Genomic DNA, 26,356 nt, shown 5'->3' on the forward strand with positions numbered 1-26,356 from the left:
ATTCCTGGGATGGCGGGACTGTCGTATGAGACGAGATTGAGTAAACTAGGCCTGTATTCTCTTGCATTCAGAAGAATGAGAAGGGATCTCATTGAAGCATACAAAATTATTACAGGGCTTGATAGGATGGATGCTGGGAGAATGTTTCCCTTAGCTGGGGAGTCTAGAACCAGGGGCCACAGCCTCAAGATGAAGGGTAGGCCATTCAGGACTGAGATGAGAAGAAATTTCTTCACACAGAGGGTGGTGAATCTTTGGAATTCTCTACCCCAGAGGGCTGTGGAGGCTCAGTCATTGGGTATATTCAGAACAGAAGTCGCCAGATTTCTGACTAGTAAGGGCATCAAGGGATATAGCAATAGGGCCGGTGAATGGAGTTGACGCAGAAGATCAGCCACGAACTCATTGAATGGCGGAGCAGGCTCGAAGGGCCGAATGGCCTACTCCTGCTCCTATTTCTTATGGCTGAAGGGTCGATAACCAGAGGGCACAGATTTAAGGTGATTGGCAAAAGAACCAGAGGCGACATGAGGAAAACCTTTTTTTACACAAGTGGTTAGGATTTGGAATGCACTGCCTGATAGGAGGTTACAGATCCAATAGTAGCCTTCAAAAGGAAATTGGATAAATACTTGGAAGCAGAAAAAGTTGCACAGCTATGGGGAAAGAGCTAGGGAGGTGGGACTAACTGGATTGCTCTGCGAAGGAGCTGGCGCAGATTCAAAGGGCTGAATGGCCTCCTGTGCTGTACTATTCTATGAATGTTCTCTTTCCCTGCGAAGATCAGCTAATGTGGCTCAGATGGGGATCAAACCGTGAACTTGTCTGGTTTTGCTCACAATATAAACTTGCTAATCTTATTAATGGACCCAGTTTGCCTTGGTTAAGGAAAGCATTTAATCCATGATGATTCAGTGAAAATTGTGCATGCATCTGGTATGCTGGTAATTTCATGAAATCCCTTCCCTACAATACAGATATTTTAAGCATGGATTTAGAGAGTCCCAGTTCTGGAATTTTCATAAGCTTAGCCCTAATACTGTGTTCATGTGAAGCTTGCATAAACCCCTACTGTGTGACAGTGCTCGTTTAAATTTGTTATGTCAGGCCCTTCACTATTTCTCACTCCTGCTTTAGAAATAGTGCAGGCACTCTTAAGTATTGTTCTGCTGAATATATAACCTAACTGTAGGCCACTATGATCTATAAGCAATCATTTTTTGGGGGGCAGAGTTGAGGTAGAAGGTCAGCCATGATCTTATTGAATGGTGGAACAGGCTCGAGGGGTCATATGCCATACTCCAGCTCCTGTTTCTTAGGTTCTATGGGAGAAATTTGGCTGCTTTGTGCCTCTCATTGGTGCCGCGGATGGGGGGGTGGGGTGCGCTAACGGGTTAGTGACCGGGTAAGGCAAATTCAGCGACGCCTGCGAACTTCCCTGCCGGTTTAGCACTGGCGCGAACACTTACCACCTCACCCTCTTGCGCAGTAAGAGGAGGCGTTGTCACCTCAGCTAGCTGCTTTGGGAGCGCTAATTAAAGGCAATGGTTTTCAGGTAGTCCAAACTTTATTCTTTGCAGCAGTCTGGTGCTTGCTGAAAGTTTTTGATGCTTTACTGCTGTGAGATGTCCAAGCCCTCCACTCTGAGTGTTTGGGGCTGTAATGCCAGTCACGCAGGTCGCCTGGCAACACAGAACTGAGCAGAAGTATGTTGTGCACCATCATTGGCCCTTCCCTTTAAGCAAGGGAAGCAGCCTCCGATGTCAGTATCTTTGCACTCCACATTGTTCAGTGCTCTGCCGCTAGCGCCCCGCTCTCGCACTTTAGCGCCGTAAGAGTAGTGGTTAGCGCTTGATTTAGCGCTCCACTTCCCAGTTGGAGCGCTAAAGCTCAATTTCCCGGGACCAGAAAATGATTATCGCCTGGCGATACTTTTCCGAGATTTCAAAAGTTATTTGCCCCAAATGGGGCGCTACAGAATTTCTAGCCCAATGGTTCTTAGAAATGATCAAAATAAATCCCGAAAAGTGACAATTGGGTTTCTTCAACTGAGATTCACCATTATCTGTATTGTCCGAACAGCTAAAGCTGAATGGCCACAAATAATATCGTAGGATCTACAGCACACAAGGAGGTCATGCAGCCCATTGTGCCTATGCCAGTTCTTTGAAAGAGCCTCTTTGGATGAACGGATACTGTATTTCAACACTTAGGAGATCTTGGTAATTTTGTGGTCACAATTTTGCCACTAAGTCAGCCAGACTATTGGGAGATTCAACCTAAATTTCACTTAACTGGATGGATCAGAAGAATACAAGATCTCTTAAACCTTCTTTGTTCCCATTGAAGGCATCAATGTGATATATTTTTACATCTACTGCAAAGATATTTCTGGTCCCCAATCCCAACACAAACTCCCAAGTTTCTGTTAAAATGCAGTAAAATTCAGTGGTGATGAAGGCAAAAGAAAGATTAAAGCATCGCAAATTGCTTCAAGTTGACTGCTGAAATATAAAATACAATAATAATAAAATCGACCAGGTTACTTACCTGCCGGAAAGCCACCTGGAACTTACCGTTCCAAATTTTAACCTGCTCTAGTTAGCAAGCGGCAAGGACATCACCCCAAAGCAGGCGGGGTCCTTCTTTACATACACATGTTGGGTCCCAATGACGAGATTGAGACGCGATTGCAATTTTAGCATCTGAGCGGAGAAGCTGCTGGAGCTTTCCAAACAGGGGAAGACAGTGGAAAGAGGAGCCGAGGCCAGAGAAGACCCAAACAGATAAGTTTCTTTTTTAAACTTTCCTTGTGGGGCCAGAAGGAGCAGGAGTGTTCTTCTGGGCACTACAAGGAAAGCGTAGGCCTCACCCACTGCGGACACCCCCATGGCTCCCGAATGCAAGATGTGCCACAGGGCTGATCCCACCATCTACCTGTTGTTGGTGGGCGGACTCTGAGGTGTGCGATTTTCTGCCGCTTCCTGCGGGCGGGAAGTCGGCTGGTGGAATTTAAATGAGGCCAGACCGTTAAAATCTGCTGGGTCTCATTCTATCACAGGCGGGCAGGAAATTAACTCTTCAGCATGGTTTCCTGCCCACAAGCAGTTCAAATCTGCTCCTTGCTGTCACTACAAATAAATGTGCTGCCAGTGGCAACCCAGTGACAGTTGGGAAGATGCAGTTAAAAATAGGTCATCAGGCCAACCAGGCTAAAAAAAACAATCCAGTCCATTTGGCTTTCAGGTACCTCTGGTTGCAAGAGATGCATGCTTTGGGGGCTCGCAGCACGAGATTCAACATAAAAGCATGTTTCCAGTTAAAATGGCAATGAAAGGAACTAACCAAAAACTACAAAAGGAGTGCTCTCCGCAACTGTCTGTAATTTTCACCGTTTCCCCCGTAGCTTCCCCACAATTGGAGCAATGTTGATTGCTCCCAAATAACCATTAAATACAAAGATTGTTCATATACTGGACACTGGCTTATTTCTAATGTGGATTAATCTATGTGTACACGGCTGAGCCATTAAGTATAAATAAATATATATGAATAAACAAATACTTTATGGTTGAGAATCAGGTCATTAAAACTAGGATCTTGCAAGGTTTTAAAACGTCTTTAAAATTCAGCACATTGTTGTTCCTAAACTCTCAATAATTAAATGAAAGTAGCAGTGCTAATTCTTGGAATTATTCCCCCCCTATAAAAAAAGGTGATGCAATATCACATCTTACCTCTCTGCACGGAGGACGCCACTATAATAAGGGTGATCCCATGGCATCAGCTCCTGCATGTTAAAAAGCGGTCATTAAAAATTGTTATGACGTACTATGTATATTGTTGTACAGGAAACTTTCGTTTAACCAGAGGTTAAAAGTCCAGAAAGCTGTGTCTACCGGCAAAATTCAGGAGCCGTTTTCTATAGGTTTTTTTTTACTTCTCGTTGCTTTTTTTTCCCCCCAGTCAGGCTCTGCAAGGTCTGTAGCTAAGCAACAGCTTCAGCTAGAGACGCTTGCAGCTGCAGCCGACTGTTTTGAAGCTGTTGCTAAGCAACAGGGTTTGTTGAGTCACACGGAGCTGAAAAACTCTATGTTTCAACATTAGGGCTGGGTTATACGGCAGTTTTGATCTAACGGCACCAGCTCGGTCCCGTCAGTGCCGGATACCAGAAAGTTTCCTGTATTCCATTAAATTAAGATTACAATATGCTAACAGTGCATTTGACAATTACTCTTTATGACACAAAAACAAGACCAAAAATGTTCATTTTTCTCAATCATTTCTCTTCCCAAACATCAAGGTCGACACCTCATTCAATAGAGAAAATGACTGAACAATGTTCTTTTATGAATTCTCAATTTTTTTTCAGTCTGGTGTTCCCTTGTTTCCATGCTGTTTAAAAGCCTCAGCCTGGAAGCCACCTTCTACTGTTTTTCTCCCATTGTCAGCTTTAAATTCTGTCCATCCTGTATAGTTTTTCTCAGCACCAACTGTAGTATACCAACTGTATTGTTATTTTCTTGCGCAGAGTTTCAGAAATTGCTACACCTGTCTTTATCTGTCAAAGAGCTTGTCACGAACATTTAAAGCAATAGAAAGTAATCCCTTAACAAAAGGTGGCTTTGCTTGACACACCTCACTCTACTGAAAGTGAATCTTCATATCTGTGTCTGCAGCCAACATGAACACAAGCATACCAGATTAGAGCGATTAATCAGTCAAATCAACAGCACTAGCTGAGGCAAGTAACACACACCATTATAAACATTGTTGCTTTTGCCCCAATCATCCATGAGCTATGAATACAATCAGGCACCATGCGCAATCTCAAGCAACCACAACCTTTGAGATGGCAAGCTCTACACTGGCAGGTATTTGGCATTTAGTTTTGACTTAACTTCGGTTTTTGTTTTGACTTAAGAATGGTCATGGGCACAAGCCTCAGCCATCAAACCGATGCAGCCTTCTTTCTTGGCCTCAAAATTTTGCTGCTTACAGATTCAATCGGTTCACTTGGGCTGTCATACTTAAGAAATTGAAGCAGCTTCTGAGTCTGTTGTAGGTTACTGCTCAAATTTGGATCTACTTTGCTTTCTAATTTGGCTTGCGAAGATTCTCCATTCTACTTCCCTTGTAGATTGCTACATATTTTGAAATTCAATTGATTCAATACTTCGTTTAGAATAACCTGAAGAAACCCTTGGTACTTCACCCATCACATATTCAGGTGATTTTTCCATGAAATATGGGATGTACATTTGATATAAAAATCCTGTACCCCTGGAAAATTCATAAAAGACTAGATGCATGGCAGGAGACTTCAGGCCAGGGACAAACAGATCCTCCATCAAGATGCAATAACTTTAACGGTTGCTAGATTGGGTTACAAACATACGTTAGCTTGGAGCCTATGTAATCATGCAATTACCTTGAAATCAGTTACACTTTTAGCCCTGCTTTCTGTACACTGAGTGAGGTCCACTCTTTGGTGGCAGATCCACCATATTGTTTGTGGTATTCAGAGAGCTGTTCTTAGGACTCATCTGAAAATTTTGCCCAAATTATTTTCCAAAATTTCACTTACCCCTATCAAGGATGTAGGATGTAAAGTTAGACAGGTGCTAACCTTCAGGTGTAAAGACAAATTTGCAAAACTCAGGAAGTGAGTGGTACAGCATCCATGAAAGTTTTTTGCTCTGTAGAAGGAATGGGATTGATGACCAAATGACTTTTTATTCCATCCTTTATTTCTTAAAATGTTTTCCATCACTAGATTCCTTTGATGTCAAATGTAAGTTCTGACTTATTTAGAATTGAAACTGTGCATTGACAGAGTTGCAATTTGTAGCAATTATTTAACAAAATTTTAGCAAAGGCGGTTGACACATTGCTGCTCCCTGAAGACCCACTGTGGGTGAGGCCTCCTGCGCATACCCTCCCTCTCCCTCTTCTCCCAGCTGCTCCTACCCTCTTCACTACTCCCCTTCCTCCTCCAACCCCAAAAGCAGCCCTACCAGACCGCCCATGATTATGATAAAACTGAAGGTAGTCAAAAGCAGTTCAGCACCAGTAATTCTTGTTAGCAGAAGTCATAATTCAGTTGTAGAAAGCAGAAAGTAGGGAAAAAACACTCCCAGAAGCAGCAGGCTCAGTTGACTATCAACTAGTTTGACGAGATGTCTCACGATTGTTTTTGTGCCATTTTTCAAGAGTGTCAAGAACAAGAGCAGCTGGCACAGACATCCAAACAAGGAATCAGGGCATGGCAGAGACAGAGAATTATGCAACAATTTCTCAAAAATTGGCCTAAAAACTCTCTTGCATGAAATAGAGCACAGAAGAGGCAAACTGCTGGGTGTTTGTGGCAGTATACCTGCCAAAAATTTCACTTATGCCATGTGGAGGGAGGTAACACTGGAACTGAGTGCCAAATCTTTCACCTACAGGACTGCAGCCCAAAAAGTGCAAAGGAATTTTGGGGGGGGGGGGGGGGGGGGGAGATTTTGGGGCAGAAAACCAGCATTAACAATCTCCACCTCATTTTGCTGACAAAAAACATTACTTGCCACAATTATATAATTGCAATTGTGCCATAAACAGCGTGAAATTCTGAGTTCAGATATCTAACTCCAACTAGTACATCTTCTTATGTATTTTCAGCTTTAAAGCTGACAAGGGATTAAAAACGAAATAGAAAGTTGTGAAACAGTGAATCATCTGGCTCACCGTAAGCAACATCACGGGAGGTATGTTAGTATGAAGTAAAATTTCCAGGTCAGGAAAGACCTCACAAAATAAATGATCTTTCTGTTTGAGCTATGGGGACCTGATGAGGTACCACCAAAAAAATCAGCTGAGATTCCATCTGTAAGGCAGCCAACATACCTTCACTAAACAGGTTCCATCTATCTTCTCTGGAAGAAACACTCTTTTGGCACACAAGTTCTGAAGGTAAGCCTTAACATTCAATTATGCACTTTCATTTATGTTATAGCTTTTGGGATACTCCTACACAGAATAAATGAATAAAAAAGTTATATTACCTATCTTTGGTATGGTCGTCTTTACTCTGTAATTGATCCCCTGCATTAAGAATTCCCGCCCATTTTTCCCAGCACCATTCTCTGATTTGGGCAGATTGGAGCTGGTTGGTTAATTTGAAAATTACTCGATTGTTGTGAGTCTCTTCAAGTGCCTCTATCAATAGCTAAGGGTTTCTAGGCCAAGTAGCTGCTCTTCAAAAAAATTGCTGTGATTCTGTGATTTTCTTTCTAATCAAAAGAATAAACAAGGAAGACAATAGTGTAATTAAACTGATTTAAATAGCGAACAAAAATACTTACACAATTCTTTGGATTTACTTTTTTCTTCATTTCTTCCATCATACTAAAATCTATTTCAGTTCTGCAAAAAAAAAACAATGTAGCTGGTGTGAGTGCCAGTGGACCCAGATGCTGGCAGAGATACATGTAAAACAATGAAGAAACAAAAAAATCAATGTTAGCATAACATAACTTGCACTCATACAGCACTTTTAACGTAGTAAAATGTCCTATTGCACATTACAGGAGTATTATTAAACAAATTTTGACACCAAGTGACCAAAAGCTTGGTCAAAAAGGTAGGTTTCAAAGAGCGTCTTAAAGGAAGGGAGATGTAGAGGTGGAGGGGTTTAGGGAGGGATTTCCAGAGCTTAGGGCCTAGGCAACAGAAGGCATGGCCACCAATGGTTGAGCAATTTTTAATGAGGGATGCTCAAGAGGGCAGAATTAGAGGAGCGCAGATAGCTCGAAGGGTTGTAGGACTGGAGGCGGTTAGAGAGATAGGGAGGGGCGAAGCCATGGAGGGATTTGAAAACAAGGACAAGAATTTTAAAATCGAGGCGTTGCCGGACTGGGAGCCAATGTAGGTCAGCAAGCATAAGGGTGATGAGTGAACGGGACTTGATGCGAGTTAGGATACGGGCAGCAAAGTTTTGAATAAGTTCAAATTTATGGAGGGTACAAGGTGGGAGGCCAGCCAGGGGAGCATTGGAATAATCGAGTCGAGAGGTAACAAAGGCATGGATGAGGGGTTCAGCAGCAAATGAGCTGAGGCAGAGCTGGAGACAGGCATTGTTATGGCAGTCTTGATGATGGAGAGGCTATGGGGTCAGAAACTCAGCTCAGTGTCAAATAGGACAGAACGGTTGCAAATGGTCTGGCTCAGCCTCAGAAAGTGGCCAGGGAGAGCGATTGAGTCTGTGGCTAGGGAACGGAGATTGTAGCAGGGACTGAAGACCATTGCTTTGGTCTTCCCAATATTTAGTTGGAAGAAATTTCTTCTCATCCAATATTGGATGTCAGACAAGCAGAATGACAAATCAGTGGCAGTGGAAGGGTCGAGAGCTGGATGTCATCAGCGTACATGTGGAACCTGGCGTGTTTTCGGATGATGTCGCCGAGGGGCAGCGCGTAGATGAGAAATAGCAGGGGGCCAAGGATAGATCTTGGGGGACTCGAGGTTGTGTGTGCGGGAGCATAAACTCAAGCATTTAGCAGAGTACCACTGTTGTGAACACCAAAATAATTAGTCTTTCTGAGGCGAGATTAAAAAAAGAGACAAATGTACATTGAAAGGTAATTAAATCATGAGAGAACTCAAGTTTCTTCAGTGGTTTTGATACAGAACAACAAAGTATTATAATGGCAGTAAAGCAGATCTACCTTGGGATGAGGTATTATAACAAGTTAGAGTGATTTCTGTATTTTATGTTGTTAGATCTTAGGTAAGATAGGGTAAATCAGATTATAAACTGGCTTCAACCAGCTGTATTTCTAATGGAATCTTATCATCTCTGGCAGTGATGACCAATACATGCAGCTGGCCAGTTCGATCAGCATATTCAATGAGGAATGTCTGCCATGGATGGGTTTTCTTTATTCGCGTTGATGCCTTTGTTCATAAATTAAGTCAAAGATTGTTTGGTGGCTGAAGCAATTTAACTGATATGTCAACATTTGCAGATTAGTGGAAACAACCCTCAGCGCTCTGAATGTTGAGACATTAAGAAAATCTATCACAAATGTAAAATTCCATCTAAGGGAAATATATGTGGTAAATGGCAGTTTCCTAAGTCAGTTCACTGATGTATTTCAAAGAGATGGGTCCAACATTAAGGAATTCTCCCCAGCTAAAATGACAGTACTGATTGAGATATCGTTCTGACTACAGATACAAACTCTGTTGCTGCTTTGGAAATTCAATCCATCAATGTACAATATTTCAGTGTGAAGGTCTATGAAATACTTGCAAAAGTTCCATCAAACTGTGGAAGAAACAGGTTCAAAAAGGGGGTATTTTAATGCTTTGGAAGGGATTCTATCAATATTAAGTACTGTACACTCAGTATCTTGCTGCTTTGTATGCTACTCAACCTGTAAATAAATTTATTTTAGTCTGTACACATTGGTCAGACATGTTATTTTCCTTTATTTGTTCACATTCTCCTTGCTAAGACATTTATATATGAGCAAATTACACTTTATAAACTTGCACATCAGAAAAGTGATGGAAGGTGTCATCGACAGTGCTATCAAGCAGCACTTACTCACCAATAACCTGTTCACCGATGCTCAGTTTGGGTTTTGCCAGGACCACTCGGCACCTGACCTCATTACAGCCTTGGTCCAAACATGGACAAAAGAGCTGAATTCCAGAGGTGAGGCGAGAGTGACTGCCCTTGACATCAAGGCAACATTTGACCAAGCGTGGCATCAAGGAGCCCTAGTAAAATTGAAGTCAATAGGAATCGGGGGAAAACTCTCCACTGGCTGGAGTCATACCTAGCACAAAAGAAGATGGTTGTAATTGTTGGAGGTCAATCATCTCAGCCCCAGGACATCGCTGCAGGAGTTCCTCAGGGCAGCGTCCTCGGCCCAACCATCTTCAGCTACTTCATCAATGACCTTCCCCCCATCATAAGGTCAGAAGTGAGATGTTCGCTGATGATTGCAGTGTTCAGTTCCATTCGCAACTCCTCAGATAATGAAGCAGCCTATGTCTGCTTGCAGCAGACCTGGAGAACATTCAGGCTTGGGTTGATAAGTGACGAGCAACATTCATGCCACATAAGTGGCAGGTAATGACCATCTCCAATAAGAGAAAAATCTAACCACCTCCCCTTGACATTAAATGGCATTACCATCTTTGGATCCCCTACCATCAACATCCTGAGGGTCACCATTGACCAGAAACTTAACTGGACCAGCCATATAAATATTGTGGGCACAAAAGCAGGTCAGAGGCTGGGTATTCTGCGGCGAGTGACTCACCTCCTGACTCCCCAAAGCCTTTTTACCATCTACAAGGCACAAGTCAGGAGTGTGATGGAATACTCTCCACTTACCTGGATGAGTGCAGCACCAACAACATCCAAGAAGCTCGACACCATCCAGGATAAAGCAGCCCACTTGACTGGCACCCCATCCACCACCATAAATATTCACTCCCTCCACCACCGGCGTACCGTGGTTGCAGTGTGTACCATCCACAAGATGCACAGCAGCAACTCGCCAAGGCTTCTTCAACAGCACCTCCCAAAAACTACCTAGAAGGACAAGGGCAGCAGATGCATGGAAACCCCACGATCTCCAAGTCACACACCATCCTGACATGGAAATATATCGCCGTTCCTTCATCGTCGCTAGGTCAAAATTGTGGAACTCCCTACCCAACAGCACTGTCTGAGTACCTTCACCACACGGACTGCAGCGGTTCGAGAAGGCGGCTCACCACCACCTTCTCAAGGGCAATAATGGAGGGGCAATAAATGCTGACCTTGCCACATCCCTTGAATGAATTAAAAAAAAATTAGCTGCAAGAAATTTTGTTTTGTGAAAGTGTGAAGGACAAACTGAAATGCGTGCAGTTATACAACTCTTAACATTAATAAAAGGCACAGAGATAAAACCTGAAGGTCATAATAGCAAAGGGGCCAACAAAGCCTACCTTTTAGATAGTTTTTCCGACAATTTTGTGAGGAAATACATCACGGTTTCTGAAAGAAGAATAAAATTCCAGCTAATAATAAGCATTGATATTATAAATAAAATCACCACAACCATGGTGTGCATTACCTGGGTCCTTGGCCATTGTGCCCTTTAATGCTCTGTGTGCAAAGCTCTCATAACCAACTAAGTATGCCAATTGGTTCCTACAATTCAAAAGCTGGTCCAAACAGTGTAGCATTTCAGGGTTGGGGTACAGGAAGATCTTGTAGGCAGCTTCTCGCACCTACAGAGGTCACATACAGGAACAAAAAGAAAAAAAAAAGTGATTCATCAGGAGCAACAAAAAGAACTTGTAACAATACACAGATTCTATGAATAGTCTTTCAGCACTACCAAATGCACATGTATTTTCTTCCTCTCCCAATGGCCTAGTGAGTAAAAGCACCAAACAACAAAGGACTAAGTTATAGACCAAAAGGTTTATGCTGTTAGCAGATCTCAGCCTAGACAACAGTTATGTAGTACAGTTTGCCTTGGGTCCATTAGGGGAAAAAAAACTACAAAAACTAACTCCTGTGCATGCGAGAGCATCAGGTGATAACAACAAGTCTAATGCCCTCCATGTCATATGTCACTTTTTAAGATCACGTTCAAAAAACTGATGCTAGTTTCTCTGCTGGCTACAGATTGTAGACTGCCTCGAGTTAAACTCACCCAGAGTTATTATTCCAAATACTTTGAAGGTGTCATGAGACTCGGCCCATTCACATGAAACTGCATTTCCCTTAATTAAAATAGATGGCTAGCCGTTCTTAGTCATTTTCATTTGGAGGTTTGTCACTCAGCTTGAAATATTGTCTGTCCAGTCATCAAAGATACTATCACACAGATACATCCCAAAAACCTCTAAATTTAAGCAACATTAGCATATCAAAACCATCATTTGTTTCAAATGAGGTCCTATCTCAAACTAAATAAAACATTCTCCATATCCACATGCCATGGCAGTAATCAGACCATACACACCAAGGACTTCCAAAACTGCGCACGTCTCTCCTTACCCGAAGGCTGTAATGTAAATCCCCTGCAGCTTGTAGAAAATAGCTATCAATAACTGATCTTCACCCCATGCACACTTGTTACTAGTAATAAAGAATTCAAATATTTCATCCAATAGATGTGTAAAGGAAAAAGACCAAATTGGAAATTGTGGTTGTGAAATGCAATTTTAAGTGGTATTTCTGTTCGAACCCTTATTTTGAGCCTTCACTCAGTAAGCTGAGCCAAAAAAAAAATCATTTTCAAAATTGTTTTCAGTAATGTTACTGCTTTTGGTTCTGCGCACCTTCATTTGGTGATTGGTTATTTTTGTGGGGATTGTTGATAATTGCAGAGTTGTAGTATGGAGATTTAGGACTGTTTTATGAATATGAAATTTGAACAAATCAGGGTCAGTAGATATCGCCACATCTGGGAACTGCAGGTACAGTGTAGTTGGAAACTCCTTTCAACTGAAAGAATAACAGCACTAGACATGGACCATGTACAGCAGGCACCTCAAAGCACTGGAGAGGTACCACCAACACTGCCTCCGCAAGATCCTGCAAATCCATTGGCAGGATAGGTGCACCAACATCAGTGTTCTTGCTCAGGCCAACATCCCCAGCATCGAAGCTTTGATCACACTCAATCAGCTCCGATGGACGGGTCACATTGTACGCATGCCCGATACGAGACTCCCAAAACAAGCGCTCTACTTGGAGCTCGGGCACAGCAAGAGAGCCCCATGTGGGCAGAGGAAACGCTTCAAGGACACCCTCAAAGCCTCCTTGAAAAAGTGCAACATCCCCACCGACACCTGGGAATCCCTGGCCCAAGACCGCACAAAGTGGAGGAGAAGCATCCGGGAAGGCGCCGAACACCTCGAGACTCTTTGCCGGGAGCAAGTGGAAGCCAAGCGCAGGCAGCGCAAGGAGCGCACGTCAACCCAAGCACCCCACCCACCCGCCCCTTCAACCACCGTCTGCCCCACCTGTGAGAGACTGTAGGTCCCGCATTGGACTCATCAGTCACCTGCGAACTCATTTTTAATGTGGAAGCAAGTCATCCTCGGTTCCGAGGGACTGCCCAAGAGAAACTAGAAAAATATATCAACTTCAAGTCCAGGCTTTCGAGAGGCTAAGGTCTCAAGGTAAACTTTAATGAAGGCAAAAAAGACAATTTTACAAGTAAGTTTAATAGTCACTGTGAAATAAATGTGTATCAGAATTTGCTGACAACATAACGGCGAGTTTAAGGTGTACACTGTTAATAGTGGATAAATAACCCAGCAATTTGTAACAAGGAAAAGATACCCAGCGAGTTGCAAATTGCCACAAATTGGTGGACTATTTGCGCCGTTCTGCCGTCAGCCTCAAGGAAACAGAAGCTCACCATGAGGTTAAAGAAATTACTGCATTTGTCCTGCTAACACAAATTATACTCACCGCAGAAAGTTAGGGCTGGTACTTAATGACATAATGACCCTTTTAATGATGAGATTTATCTTCCTGCAATGTCACTCAACCTCTCTGGCCCAGAAAGGGAACAGTTGAAACTGTGGAGTCTCATTAATGCAGATCGTAAATTGTTCCTAGAGATTTTCAAAATGTTAAATTTTCTTACTTTTCCTTTCTTTCTTTTAATCCAATCTTTCTTTCCCTTTCTTTATTTCTCTTTCTGTATCTAATTTAACTCTAATTCTCCATATTTCCTGCTCCATCATTCCTCTGTTTCTTTCTATATCCATAAATCTCATTGGTTAAGGAGATAAGACTGTTGGCCCCATCATTTACCAAGGTCCCAGATGCACCGTTGACCACGCCACGCTGTTCTCAGCTCACGCTTTCAGCAATTTGCAATGTAAAAACATTTCAAGCTGAGGGCAAGGGAAAAAAATCTAATGGGGCACGCCGCAAGATGCCCTGATCCAGCAAATTCTGAGCCAATGTTTTTATTACACTTTCAACATAGAAAATGCATTTAAGGGGAAACTAGATATGTACATGAGGGAGAAAGGAATAGAAGGATAGGGTAAGATGAAGTAAGGTGGGAAGAGGCTTGTGTGAGGCATAAACCTGTTGGGCCAAATGTATTTATCCAATTTTCCCTTTAAAAAAAAAAGCAATGGTGTTTTATCACTCTGTGGCATTCCATGCTCCATCAACCCTCTGCATAAAGAAATTTCCCCTCACCTCTCCAGTGATGATTTTATATTGATGACCCCTTGTCACCAACTCTCCAAGGAAATAGTTTTTTCCCCATTAACCCTTTCAATACCTTTCATAATTGTAAAAACATCTATTACATTTCCTGATTGCCTTCTCTACTCCAGTGGAAACAGTATCTCAAGTCTCTCATAACTATAGTTTGCAATCCCCAACATCATCCTGGTGAATTTCAGCTGTATACACAATGGGGGTAATTTTAACTCAACTCATTCTGTGGGAAACCCACGGAATTGGGCAGAACGCGGGTTTTACACCCCGCCCGATTTTACACTCTATTGAAGATGGCGAGTAAATTCGGGCGGTGTGTAAAACCAACATTCCACCCGATCGCGTCAGTTTCCTGATGGGCGTGTTAGATTAAAATTGCCCCCCAGGTCTCCAATATGTTTTATAATGGGGAATCCAAAACTGCAACCTAACCAATGTTTTGTTTAAATTCATAACTACTTCTTTACTCTTCCACTCTATTCCTCATTTAGAAGCTCCAAATTTTATTAACTGCTTTATTTACCTGCACTCACTTTATCAAGGAATTATGTATTTAAAGTCCTAGATCTCTACTGGTTCACATCCGTCAGTGTCTTTTAATTAACTGTATATTCCCATTCCTTGTTTTGATTTCTCATAAATTGTATTACCTCACACTTATCTACTTTGGCCTGTAATTTGCGGTCAGTGGCGAGGCAAAGGCGTTCGCCACTGGCCTCGAAGTAAGCTTCCCACAAAGATCTTGCAATCTCTGTGGTGAGAAGTTCAGCTTTTCCGACGTGCAGCTGAAATCAACGTAGTTTAGTGGGAATCCCATAGTGCGAGCTACTGTGACGTCAACAAGCTGTCTAAGCAGCCAATCACAATGCAGAATTTATCCGGCACCGACGGGACCGAGCTGCTGCCGTTCCCTCAAAACTGCCAGTTAATGTTGAAAGATATGGAGATTTTCATCTCTGTATCTGACAACAAACACTGTTGCTTAGCAACAGCTTCTAAACAGTCGGGTGCAGCTTCAAGTGTCTGTAGTTGAAGCTGTTGCTATAGCTACAGACCTTGCAGTGCTTGACTGGGGGACAAAAAAAAAGCAAAGAAAAGAAACGAAAAGAATAAAAAACGGCTCCTGATTTTTGCCGGTGGCTCGAGCTTGCCAGATGGTTCGCCTCCGGATAACTCAAAGTTTCCTGTATGTGGACCCAGCACTTACCTCTGGGATACATCACTTCCAACCCTTCTGCAGCCCAAGCAACATCCATTTACTGTAACAGTTTCCTGACAGTCAACCAGCTTTCCATCCATGCTGCTAAATTTCATTTTATACCATACTCCTGAGTGTTTCAAACAAGCCTCGTCAGATACCTCATCAAATACCTTCCGAAAAAAAAACGACACCTACCACACCCCCCCTTTATCTATCCAACTCGTCACTTCTTCAAAAAACTATTAAACTTGGCAAACACGACTTGTCGTAACAAATCCATGCTGGCTGTCCTTGATCAACCCATGCATTTCTAAATACTTACTAAATATATCCTGAATTACAGATGCCAAGAGTTAGCCCACAACTTATATTACACTAACACATCTATAATTATCTGACTTATCCTTCCCTCCCCTCGGCACAATTTGTACATTTGAGGATTGAAAAAAATATGGTCTTAGCCTCTGCTATCTCTTCTCTGAAGTCTTGCCAACAGCTCAGGTTGCATGTCATGAGGACTCAGTGACTTATCAACCTTGAGTTTGGCTTATTTTTTCAGACCAAATCCTTTTCTAGAGTTAGCTATATAAATTCTTCCATACCCTCCTCTGTATACTTATATTCTTACTTCCACTATAATTTGTAAAAAACTATGCAAAATATTTCCTATCTCAGCCATACTGTCATATGCTCCACAATTATACTCCCTCCTTCATCCCCAAGTGGTCCTACCCTAACTATTCTTTTTAGTTCTTATATACTTATAAAAAATACTTTATTTTGCATCATCTACTAGCCTCTCTTCATACTCCATTTTAGCCCTTCTAATCTCCCTTTTCACCTCCCCACTACATTTTATACATATTTCATGATTATCTTTAGTATTCTTAGCCCTAACTTTATCATATGCCTCCATTTTAAGTTTTACTTTAGTTTTAATCTCTATTTATCTACAGATCTCTATAATTTGATGCAGCCCGTTTTCACTTTATATGAATATATTTATTTTGTACCCTATGTATCTCGTTTTTAAAGATTTCCCACTGCTAATCTTTCAACTTGTTTGCGAATCTTTCTGCCTGGTTATTCAGGCCAGACCCTCTTTTCTCTCGCTCAACCTTTCCTTTTTCCAGTTCAGCACCTTTACCTTTGATTCTTCATTATCCTTTTTCTATTCCTACATTGAACTCAACTATGTCATGGTTACTATTTCCCCAATTGTTCTCCTGCTGTAACTAAATCAAGCAGTGCTACTTTCCTGTTGGACTAAAAGCATACTGATCTAGGAAGCAGTCCTGGAATTCTTCTAAAAAAAATCCCCCACTTTGACCACATGCAATACCATTATTCCTGTCTATTTTGGGATAGCTAAAATCATCCATTTTTGCACCATTGTTCTTGTACATCTCTAAACTGTCTGCAGGTCTCATCCTCTTATCTCAATTGTTTGATAGCCTGTAATGCACACCAAGAATTGTACTAATTCCCTTCCTATTTCTTAAAAATATTCACATGAATTCTGTTTTAACACAATCCCCTAGGTCATCCAATGTGATAGAATCCTTCACTAACACTAATCCCTTTTTTTTTTTTAGGTTTCAGGGTTTAGGAACACCAGGTTTAGGTTTTAGGAGCAGTCTTAGGGGAGGAGAAGGAACAGGTGTCACAGCACCAGTTTGTGGTTGGGCGGGGAAGGAGTAGTTGTTGTTCCAGGTCAGGCAGCACTGTTTTTCAAGGGTTCTGCACAAGCCTTTTTGTTTGCATAAAACAGCTGCATAATAAATAATTAGAAATATTCTACTCTGCCTTTCTAGAATAGCATATACATAAGTGCTTTACCTTCAACAAGCAAATTTCATTCAGCAATTTTTGTATCTCTTGGCAAGTGTCAAGGAAGGGCTTGCCAGCAACACCCTCTATAGATGGTCAATCAGAAAATGAGTCAAAGGGTTTTATTTAAACCCATCGTATGAAACCCTCAGTTCATATTCCAATCATTTTCAAAAGTACACACTGTTAGACACAAAGACCAATGAGTCTTCCACTGAGAAAATTGCACGCATGCACACACCCATTGCCTGAATAAAGCTTTTGAAATTTGACTACAGCTTTTCAAATAATTTTGAAAAACAATCAAATAAACAACAAAGAGAAACATTCTTCAAGTTGGGTTGAGAGAATGCTATTGATGTATCAGGGAATGTGCACACCACACATACCAAGTGCATACTGTACTCTAGGCTTTTAATATGCCATTTGTGAATCTCCTGTGGCATTGCTTATGGTCAGTCAAATGATATGTTGTTTTATCCCAATTTTTGTTTAATATAACCAGAACCACTAATTATGGTGATTGAACAAGTTAAACTGTATTTTTAAAATTAGTTTTGTGGGACTGCTGATGCCATTTTTGGTTTGAATTCCAATTATATGCATATTTCCGTGAATTGAATTGCAATTATATGTAGTCTTAATTATTATGATTGTTTAAACTAATTTTATTTCTCCCAGGACATGGAAAAAGATGGTAGGGGGAGATAGGTTGCAGGTACTACATGTAGCAGCTGTGGGAAATGGGAGGGTTATGTGGCTTGGTAGTGTTGGGAAGATGATCTTACAGTGTGGGAGCCCTGGGAGGGAGTGTGTAAAAGTATAAAAGGCTAATAGCATGTTGGTTTTATAAATGGGGACAGAGTATAGAGTGAAGAAGCAATGATAAATTTGTACAAAACAGTATTAGGCCACAGTATGCAGTGTGCATTTTTGGGTGCCTCATTATAGAAACAGCATTAAAGCCATAAAGAGCATACAGCAATAAGAAACTATGGTTATGAGGCGATATACTGGAGAAAAGGCAGCTAAAAGGAGATTTAATAATGATTTTCAAATGTAATGGGTTTTAATAGGGTCAGTAGGGAACGAAGAAAAAAAAGACGAACTTGTATTTATAGGAGGTTAGCAGAAATTTCTGTTAGAAATCTGTTGGAATACAGAATACTTTGCCACAGAGAGTAATGGAGGCAGCAACCATTGCATGTTTCAAGGGAAAAGTAAATAAATATATGAAGCAAAGGAAGCTGCAGGGCTCTGAGGAGAGAGTAAGGCAGTGGGATTAGTTTGAATAGATCTAACAAGATAGCACAGTATCTACCACAGATACATTGGCCTAAATGACCACCTTCTCTGCTGTAAACTTCGATGGCGCTGCGCTAATCAAAACATTCTACATCCAACTTTGTCCACAGCCAACCATTATACATTTGTTCAGATAGAATTATCATTGGTACAATGATGCATTTTCACACGTGCATAAATTGCACTTTTATACTTTTATCAATCAAAACAACCAATATATTAAAATTGGTACATCTGTTGCCTATTCCATTTGAAAAGTCTTGTGTCTACATCTACCTATGGAATTTCCCATTTTAAATGTACTCACACATACTGGTTACATATGTATATAACCCTTTTGGTTATACTGATAGGGTTAGATGAAGAGGGGTGAGAGGAGGCTCATGTGGAGCATAAACGCCAGCATAGACTAGCTGGATCGAATGGCCTGTTTCTGCACTGTAAACTCTATGCAAATTATATAGGCCATTATAAAGAATGAGTAGCTTGCAGTTACAGGCTCTGGCCACTGGGCAGCTCTGCAGAGCAATTTATAAAATCTGTGGAGGAATGATCAATCATCTTGATTTTCCTCACTCTCAGTTAAGTACTTAAATTTAAAAAAATTAAATTGACAACTGTTTTAAATTATTATTTTCACCCCTTCCAAATGATCTTCGCTGCTTGATCCAACTGGCCTCACTTCCAAGATTCAACTTGCCTTTACTTGGCTGTCTTCCCCATCGGTTCACTATGGTGTCCCATTCTACTTTAAAATAAAAACTCAGCACCAACACAATATTATATGCCTCTTGAATCTTATGTCGCTCTCTTAACCTGGATGCAATGTATGGGTCCAGACCCCTTTCTCCCACTGACATTGCTGTTCCCTCTCCCAGGCCTCCTCACCAGTTCTCAATCCTAGCACCAGACACTCTCTCCAAATGGCAACCACAGTCCCCAACTCTTCAATTCCACTGGGAATCTCCTGCTAAGCCCCGACTCTTGTATTTCCCCCCCATATAGTTTGTCTGTCAAGACCAATGTCGCTCACCATCATGATTTCCTCAATCTCTGATCTGACACTGAGCTTAGACTATTATAGAGATGCACACCTATGTCTGGGAACTCATGCCTCCAAACAATGAGTGGAATGATTTATTTTGAAGCAAAAAACAGGGATACAAAATTATCAGTAATGGCGCAAAATACAAAAACAATGGGGCAATGTTGGAATGGCAGAGCACACTATATCCGCATAAGGGTCTACTGCTGTGAAGTCTACTTTTTAGCCATGGCATAAAAAGTGTATGGTAGTATGCTGCACTTTCTAAACTAAATGCTACCTATTGTAAATTGTAATTAATGCTAATATATTATGCTGTTGGAATCACTTGTAATTCAGAAGTAAAAAAGAAAATGAGCTAGATCTGAAACCAATTATATATACATTAAATTATGTTGCTGCCTCTCTCCCGGCACCTGGCTGCGTGGGTTCAGGTCCCCTCCTCTTTGTTCCCTCTCCCAGGCAGGAGCCTCTTTCGCTTTCTGCTGCTCAGTTTCAATTCCCAGTTGCAACACTATTCCCTCTTCCTGACCGGCAGGTGGGCTCCACGACTCTCTCTGAGCCCGACCGTCATTCCCTCATAGAGCTTTTCCAAAATTAAAGACATCATGACCTTGGGCAATACCACAGGTAATTTAAAAAAGATCAAATTTATATCATTCTATCCTATCAAAGGAAACAGAAACATTTAAACCCAAGGAATGCTGGCTAGCAAGAACCATAATCCAGTAGTCCATCAAATTCAGTGTTCAGCTTTCCCTGCAGTCCTTACAACATTTTGATATACCAATTTCTTAAACATCTTCTACTATAAATGCAAAAGTAATGACAGAAAACATCTTCACCAGACCATGTTCTTTTGGGGACTGCAAGTCTGCTGCAATTAGATCACTCTGAATGATTAGAACTATGTACTAAATATATGAAGCAAATAATCTATACAGTATATCATACACAAAAAAGGAAGAATTCACCCCAAACATTGCCCAATACAACAAACCTACCAAGTCATCAGGTGTATCTGCATGAAGGCCGTTAACCTGGACATAATCCTTCTGTATTGAGAAGTAGTGAAGAATATGTTCTGGGATAGCTCTTCTGTCAATCTTGTTGGGGAGGTGAGTGCCCAGTAGAAAATTATTGTTCAAATCCAGCATCTGAACATTAAGGTTTACCACCTTTTTACGCTATAAAGACAAAAGTTACAATATATTCACAGATATATGCAGGAAGAGTAGGAAACAAATATACTGGGGAGGGAGAAAAGAGTGCAACTTTAAGCCATAGTTACAGAATATAAGGGATGATTTCACAGGTGTGCTTTCCAGGAAATCACAGATGCATACTCCATGATATTCCACCGATTCAAATTAATAAATGGGAAACACTGACTGCACACACACTGCACTTCCTGTAAGCATATCAGCCCTATAGTGTTTAATATCAGCAGTGCTATTGAGGGGAGATACAAGTGAGCCAGGCATTTTTCCACAGGAAAAAGAGGTCAAAGACAGAAGACTCATGCATCACCAAGCGACTAGTTTCCAAGTAGCATTGGGAAACAACTTGCAGCAAGTTGCCTCATGGTCTCTTCTTAAATGCTCCCACCCAACTTTCAGAAATTTCTGATGATTTAGAAAACTCTGGCCCGAGTCCGCTCCCACAAATTCACACATCAATTCTCATGCAACTCCACTCATGGTCTCGCTCCTTCTAATCAAGGAATCTTCTAACATATGTCCTGGCATGCACCTCCATTCTTCTAACGTCATTCCATTAACGGTCAATCTTTCAACTATTATGCCACTGTCCTGTTGATTTTTTTTTTTTTTTTTATAAACCACTTCACCGTACTGCCCCTCTCCTGAAGTACAGCTTGGCCCTCTTGCCTCTGGGTCAGAACGTTGTGGGTTTGAATGTCGCACCACGACTTGAGCTTATAAATTTTGGCAGACACTACTGTACAGGAAGTTTTCCTGGTGCCTTAGCCATTATTTCTCCTCACCCAATACTACCAAAATACAGATTAACTGGTTATTCACCTCTATGCTTTTTTGAGGTGTTGCAGGCATAGAATGGCAGCTGCTTTTTGCCTATGCAAAATACTGCATCGGCCTTGGCTCAGAGGTAGCACTCTGGCCTCCAAGACAGAAGTCATGGGTTCAAGCTCCATTCGAAGGACAAGAGCACGTAATCTAGGCTGCCACTTCAGCGCATCGCTGAATTGTTGGCACTTCTTTCAGGTGAGACGTTCCCTCTCAGGTGGATGTAAAGATTGCATGGCACTATTTGAAGAGCAGGGGAGTTCTCCAGATATCCTGCCCAACAGTGATCCCTCAACCAATACTACTAAGTCAGATCATCTGGTTATTTATCTCATTGCTATTTGTGGGACCTTGTTCTGCCCAAATTTTCTTACATTATAACAGCAACTACACAGACTGTGAAGCACTTTGACACCACAAAGTCATGAAAGGCACTGTATAAATCCAAGTTCTTTCTTCTTCATTCTTTTTCTATGCAACAGTCAGAGAGTCCGAAAAAATAATTCATTTTGTGAAGTGCTCGGCAATGTTTCAACATTGTGGTATGGCACTAGATAAATACAAGCGTCTTTTTCTTTCTTCAAAAACCTCTCTTGAACGTTACCTTTAGTGTTCTCTCTATGTTGCTGCTTGATGTCCAATGCTCTCCCTTGCAAAGTGTTGAGACACTTACAAAGTATAAATGCAATTAATCTTCACCTTGATCACAAAGTGTGATGCCATGGAAAGAAACAAAACTGGCAAGTACTCACAAAAAATTAGAAAGGTAAAGTTAACAGCTCTCCTCCAAACATGGGGAACAAAAAATAAGAAAAGATCCATCGCCATCTAGTAGCCAAACCTAAAAGCATTGTAGCTTTGCCATTAAGTAGAAAATAATATTTTCTTGATCAGTATGTTTCCTGCCCAACAAGGAAGGAGACATTGCTGAATCTAGTCTGGGGAATGAAGTGAGTCAAGTGGAGAATGTCACAGTGGAGGAGCATCTCGGGAATAGTGATCATAGTATCATAAGGTTTAGATTCGTTATGGAGAAGAACAAGGATCAGTCTAGAATAAAACTACTTAACTGGAGGAGGGCTAACTTCAGTGAATTGAGGTGGGATCTGGCCCGGATAAATTGGAGTCAAAGACTGGCAGGCAGAAATGTAATGGAGCAATGGGTGGCCTTTAAAGAGAAGATGGTTCGGGTACAGTCTAGGTACATTCACACAAGGGGGACACAGGGAGGGCAGCCAAAGTCAGAACTCCCTGGATGGCGAAGGAGTTAAAGAGTAGGATGAAGCAGAAAAAGGGGGCATATAACAGATGTCAGCTTGATAATACAAGGGAGAATCAGGCTGAATATAAAACATATACAGAGAAGTGAAAAACGAAATAAGAGGAGCAAAGAGACAGTACGAGAAAAGGTTGGCAGCTAACATAAAAAAGTAACCCAAAAGTCTTCTATAGGCATATTAACAGTAAAAGAACTGTCAGAGGAGTGCTGGGGCCAATTAGGAACCAAAATGAAGATCTATTGGTGGAGGCAGAAGGCAAGGCTGAGTTATTTTGCATCTGTGTTTATCAAGGAAGAGGACTTTGCCAAAGCTACGGTAAAAGAGGAGGTTGTCAGGATACTGGATGAGATAAAAATAGATAAAGAGAAGGTACTAGAAAGGCTGGCAGTACTTAAAGTGGTAAGTCACCTGGTCCGAATGGGATGTATCCTAGGTTGCTGAGGGAAGTAAGGGTAGAAATTGCAGAGGGCTGCCCGCAATCTTCCAATTCTCCTTAAATACTGGGTTGGTGCCAGAGGACTGGACGATTGCAAACGTTTAAGCCCTTGTTCAAAAAAAAGGGCGAAGGATATACCTGGCAATTACAAGACAGTCAGTTTAAGGTCGGCAGTGGGAAGCTTTTAGAAACAATAATCCGGGAGAAAATTAACAGCCACTCAGACAAGTATAGGCGAATAAAAGGAGAGCCAGCACCGATTGACTTGATTGAGTTTTTATTATGCGATACCAGAGAGGGTGGATGAGGGCAGTGCAGTTGATGTTGGGTATATGGACTTTCAAAAAGGAGTTTTGATATAGTACCACAGAATAGGCTTGTTAGCAAAATTGAAGCCCATGGGATAAAAGGGGCAGTAGCAACGTGGATACAAAATTGGCTAAGGGATAGAGAACAGAGAGCTGTGGTGAATGACTGTTTTTCAAACTGGAGGGAGGTATAGAGTGGTGTTCCCCAAGGTCGAGTACTAAAACCATTAGTGGCTTGGACTTGGGGGTACAGGACACAATTTCAAAATTTGCAGATGACACGAAACTTGGAAGTGTAGTAAACAGTGAGGAAGATGGTAATAGACTTCAAGAGGACATAGACAGGCTGGTGGAATGGGCACACACATGGCAGATGAAACTGAACACAAAGAAGTGTGAGGTGATACATTTTGGTAGGACAAATGAGGAGTGATAATACACGCTAAATGGTACAATTTTAAAGGGGTTGCAAGAACAGAAAGATCTGGGGGTGTTCGTACACAAATCTTTGAAAGGTGGCAGGACAGGTTAATGAAGCATATGGGATCGTGGGCTTTATAAATAGAGGCAGAATGCAAAAGCCAGGAAGTGATGTTAAATCTATATAAAACACTAGTTCGGCACTATCTGGAGTATCGTGTCCAATTTTGGACACCACTTTAGGAAGGACATGAAGGCTTTGGAGAGGTTACAGAAGTGATTTACTAGAATTGTTCCAGGGATTAGGGATTAGTTACATGGGTAGGTTGGAGAAGCTGTGATTGTTTTCATTAGAGCAGAGAAGGCTAAGAAGAGATTTGATAGGGGTGTTTAAAATGATGAAGGATTTAGATAGTTTCTTTTTATTTACTCTGTTTTCAATGGCTGAAGGATCGATAACGAGAGGACACAGATTTACGGAGATTGGCAAAAGAACCAGAGGCGACATGAGGAAAAAAAATTTATGCATCAAGTGGTTAGGATTTGGAATGCACTGCCCGATAGGGTGGTGGAATCAGATTCAATATTAGCTTTCAAAAGGGAATTCGATAAATACTTGAAGGAGAAAAAATTGCAGAGATATGGGGAAAGAGCCAGGAAGTGGGACTGAAAGAGCCGGCGCAAACACAATTGGCCGAATGGCCTCCTTCGGTGCTGTACTATTCTATGATCCTATTCCAAGATTATAATTTACAAATATTCTCCTGTAGAAACCTGGAGCTATTGGAGACCTACAATTGATAATCCACATTATCTTTAAGTTTTATTTTAACAAAATTCAAGAAGTAGTCATTATGTTTCATGCCCTTGTTAAACGCTCTTCCGTGCTCCAGAACTGCAAGGCATTTGCTGTGCACTTCTAGATCAAAAGTGCATTAAGTAAAATATCCTCCGGCACTATTCGAAGAAGTGCAGGGGAGTTCTCCCGGTGTCCTGACCCTCAACCAACATGACTTAAGAAACAAATTATCCGGTCATTAGCTGTTTGTGGGACCTTGCTGTACGCAAGTTGGCTGCCGCATTTCCCTACATTACAACAGTGACTACACTTCAGAAAGCACTTTAGTGCTTTACAGCCAATTAGGGACGTCCTGAGTTTGTGAAAGGTGCTATATGAATGCAAGGTCTTTGTTTCCTTATTATATTCATGTATTCTGTTGCAATGCTATTACAGTATATGGGATGAAGCATGCATATAGGTTTTAACTATTACCTTTTCCTCATTCAGATGAATTCCACTGATCTCAAAGTCAAACATAAACAGCTCTGCCACTCTCCTGCAACATGAAAAAAAACAACCTTGCTGTAGCTCAATTATCAAGTGACAGTTTAAAAAAATTGCTGAATATTATGGCATAGTTTTCCAGTTGATCAAAATTTAACATTTTAATTTTTGTTAAAGAAATTACTTGTACGCATTAAATTCAAAACTGCATTACAAAGTGCCTGGTTACTGACACATATTGCAAACAGAAGTTCTGTGGGGGATGTGAACTAATCCCCTGGTCACAGTTAAGAGGGTAGGCCCCAACCTCGCTTAGTGAATGACAGCTGTTTAAAAACTTTCAAAAAGTCAGGGCCGTTCATTGCCCAGAGCACTCGGCGATTGACAGCTTGGTGAGCAGAGATATTGGCCTGGATTTTCCTAAAAACTTACACCATAGTAATGGCAATCTGCACAAGTTCCAGGAAATTATGGCGCAAATGATTTCCACCATTACATCCGCCATGCTATAATTTCCCGGGACTTCTATGCCACTCTGCCATTACGCTCCTCAAAACAGTCGAAAATCAATTCCAATAGCTCCACCCCACCAATATCAATGACAATCGCAAGTTTGCTGAATTAACGCTACTTTGATCACCGCTTTCCACTTAGACCATTGCAGAATGGCACTGGCGGACTCACCATCAATCAAGTGATATTCAACTGATAGATCATTTAGAAAAAAACAAGAAAGAGGTTCTTTCATCAGCACGCAGTTAATTAAAGAAACAAACAACTACATATGAAAGAAGAAACTGAAACGAAACTAGCAGCGAGAAAGTTGACAGCGCTTCCTTGGTGTTCACGGTAGTTAGAGCTTGGTGAAATCCTCACCATATCCTCAATGTATTTGTGCACCAGCTGATACTAGGCCATTCTATGCAAGAATAAATCAAATTAAGCATTTG

The 26,356-nt window shown here is 41.4% G+C and overlaps 1 protein-coding gene across 5 annotated transcripts in view; it reads right to left on the reverse strand.

The window, feature by feature from the left end:
* Positions 1-26,356, reverse strand: part of LOC147111869 (mitochondrial intermediate peptidase-like) — a 192,460-nt gene that overhangs the window by 132,221 nt on the left and 33,883 nt on the right. For all 5 annotated transcript variants that reach the window (XR_015079760.1, XM_085999204.1, XM_085999206.1 and 2 more), the window contains 6 exons: positions 25,395-25,458; positions 20,637-20,819; positions 11,121-11,277; positions 10,993-11,041; positions 7,347-7,407; positions 3,738-3,790 (listed from right to left, as the gene is read on the reverse strand). Coding sequence is in view for 4 of the 5 variants with exons in the window: in XM_085999204.1 (XP_085855330.1) it covers positions 3,738-3,790; positions 7,347-7,407; positions 10,993-11,041; positions 11,121-11,277; positions 20,637-20,819; positions 25,395-25,458 (567 nt within the window). In the remaining variant the exon portion in view is untranslated. The remainder of the gene's footprint in view (positions 1-3,737; positions 3,791-7,346; positions 7,408-10,992; positions 11,042-11,120; positions 11,278-20,636; positions 20,820-25,394; positions 25,459-26,356) is intronic.

The sequence above is a fragment of the Somniosus microcephalus genome, chromosome 10 (assembly GCF_052327205.1).
Source record: "Somniosus microcephalus isolate GS21.2 chromosome 10, FLI_Smic_1.0, whole genome shotgun sequence".
Taxonomy (NCBI): Eukaryota; Metazoa; Chordata; class Chondrichthyes; order Squaliformes; family Somniosidae; genus Somniosus; species Somniosus microcephalus.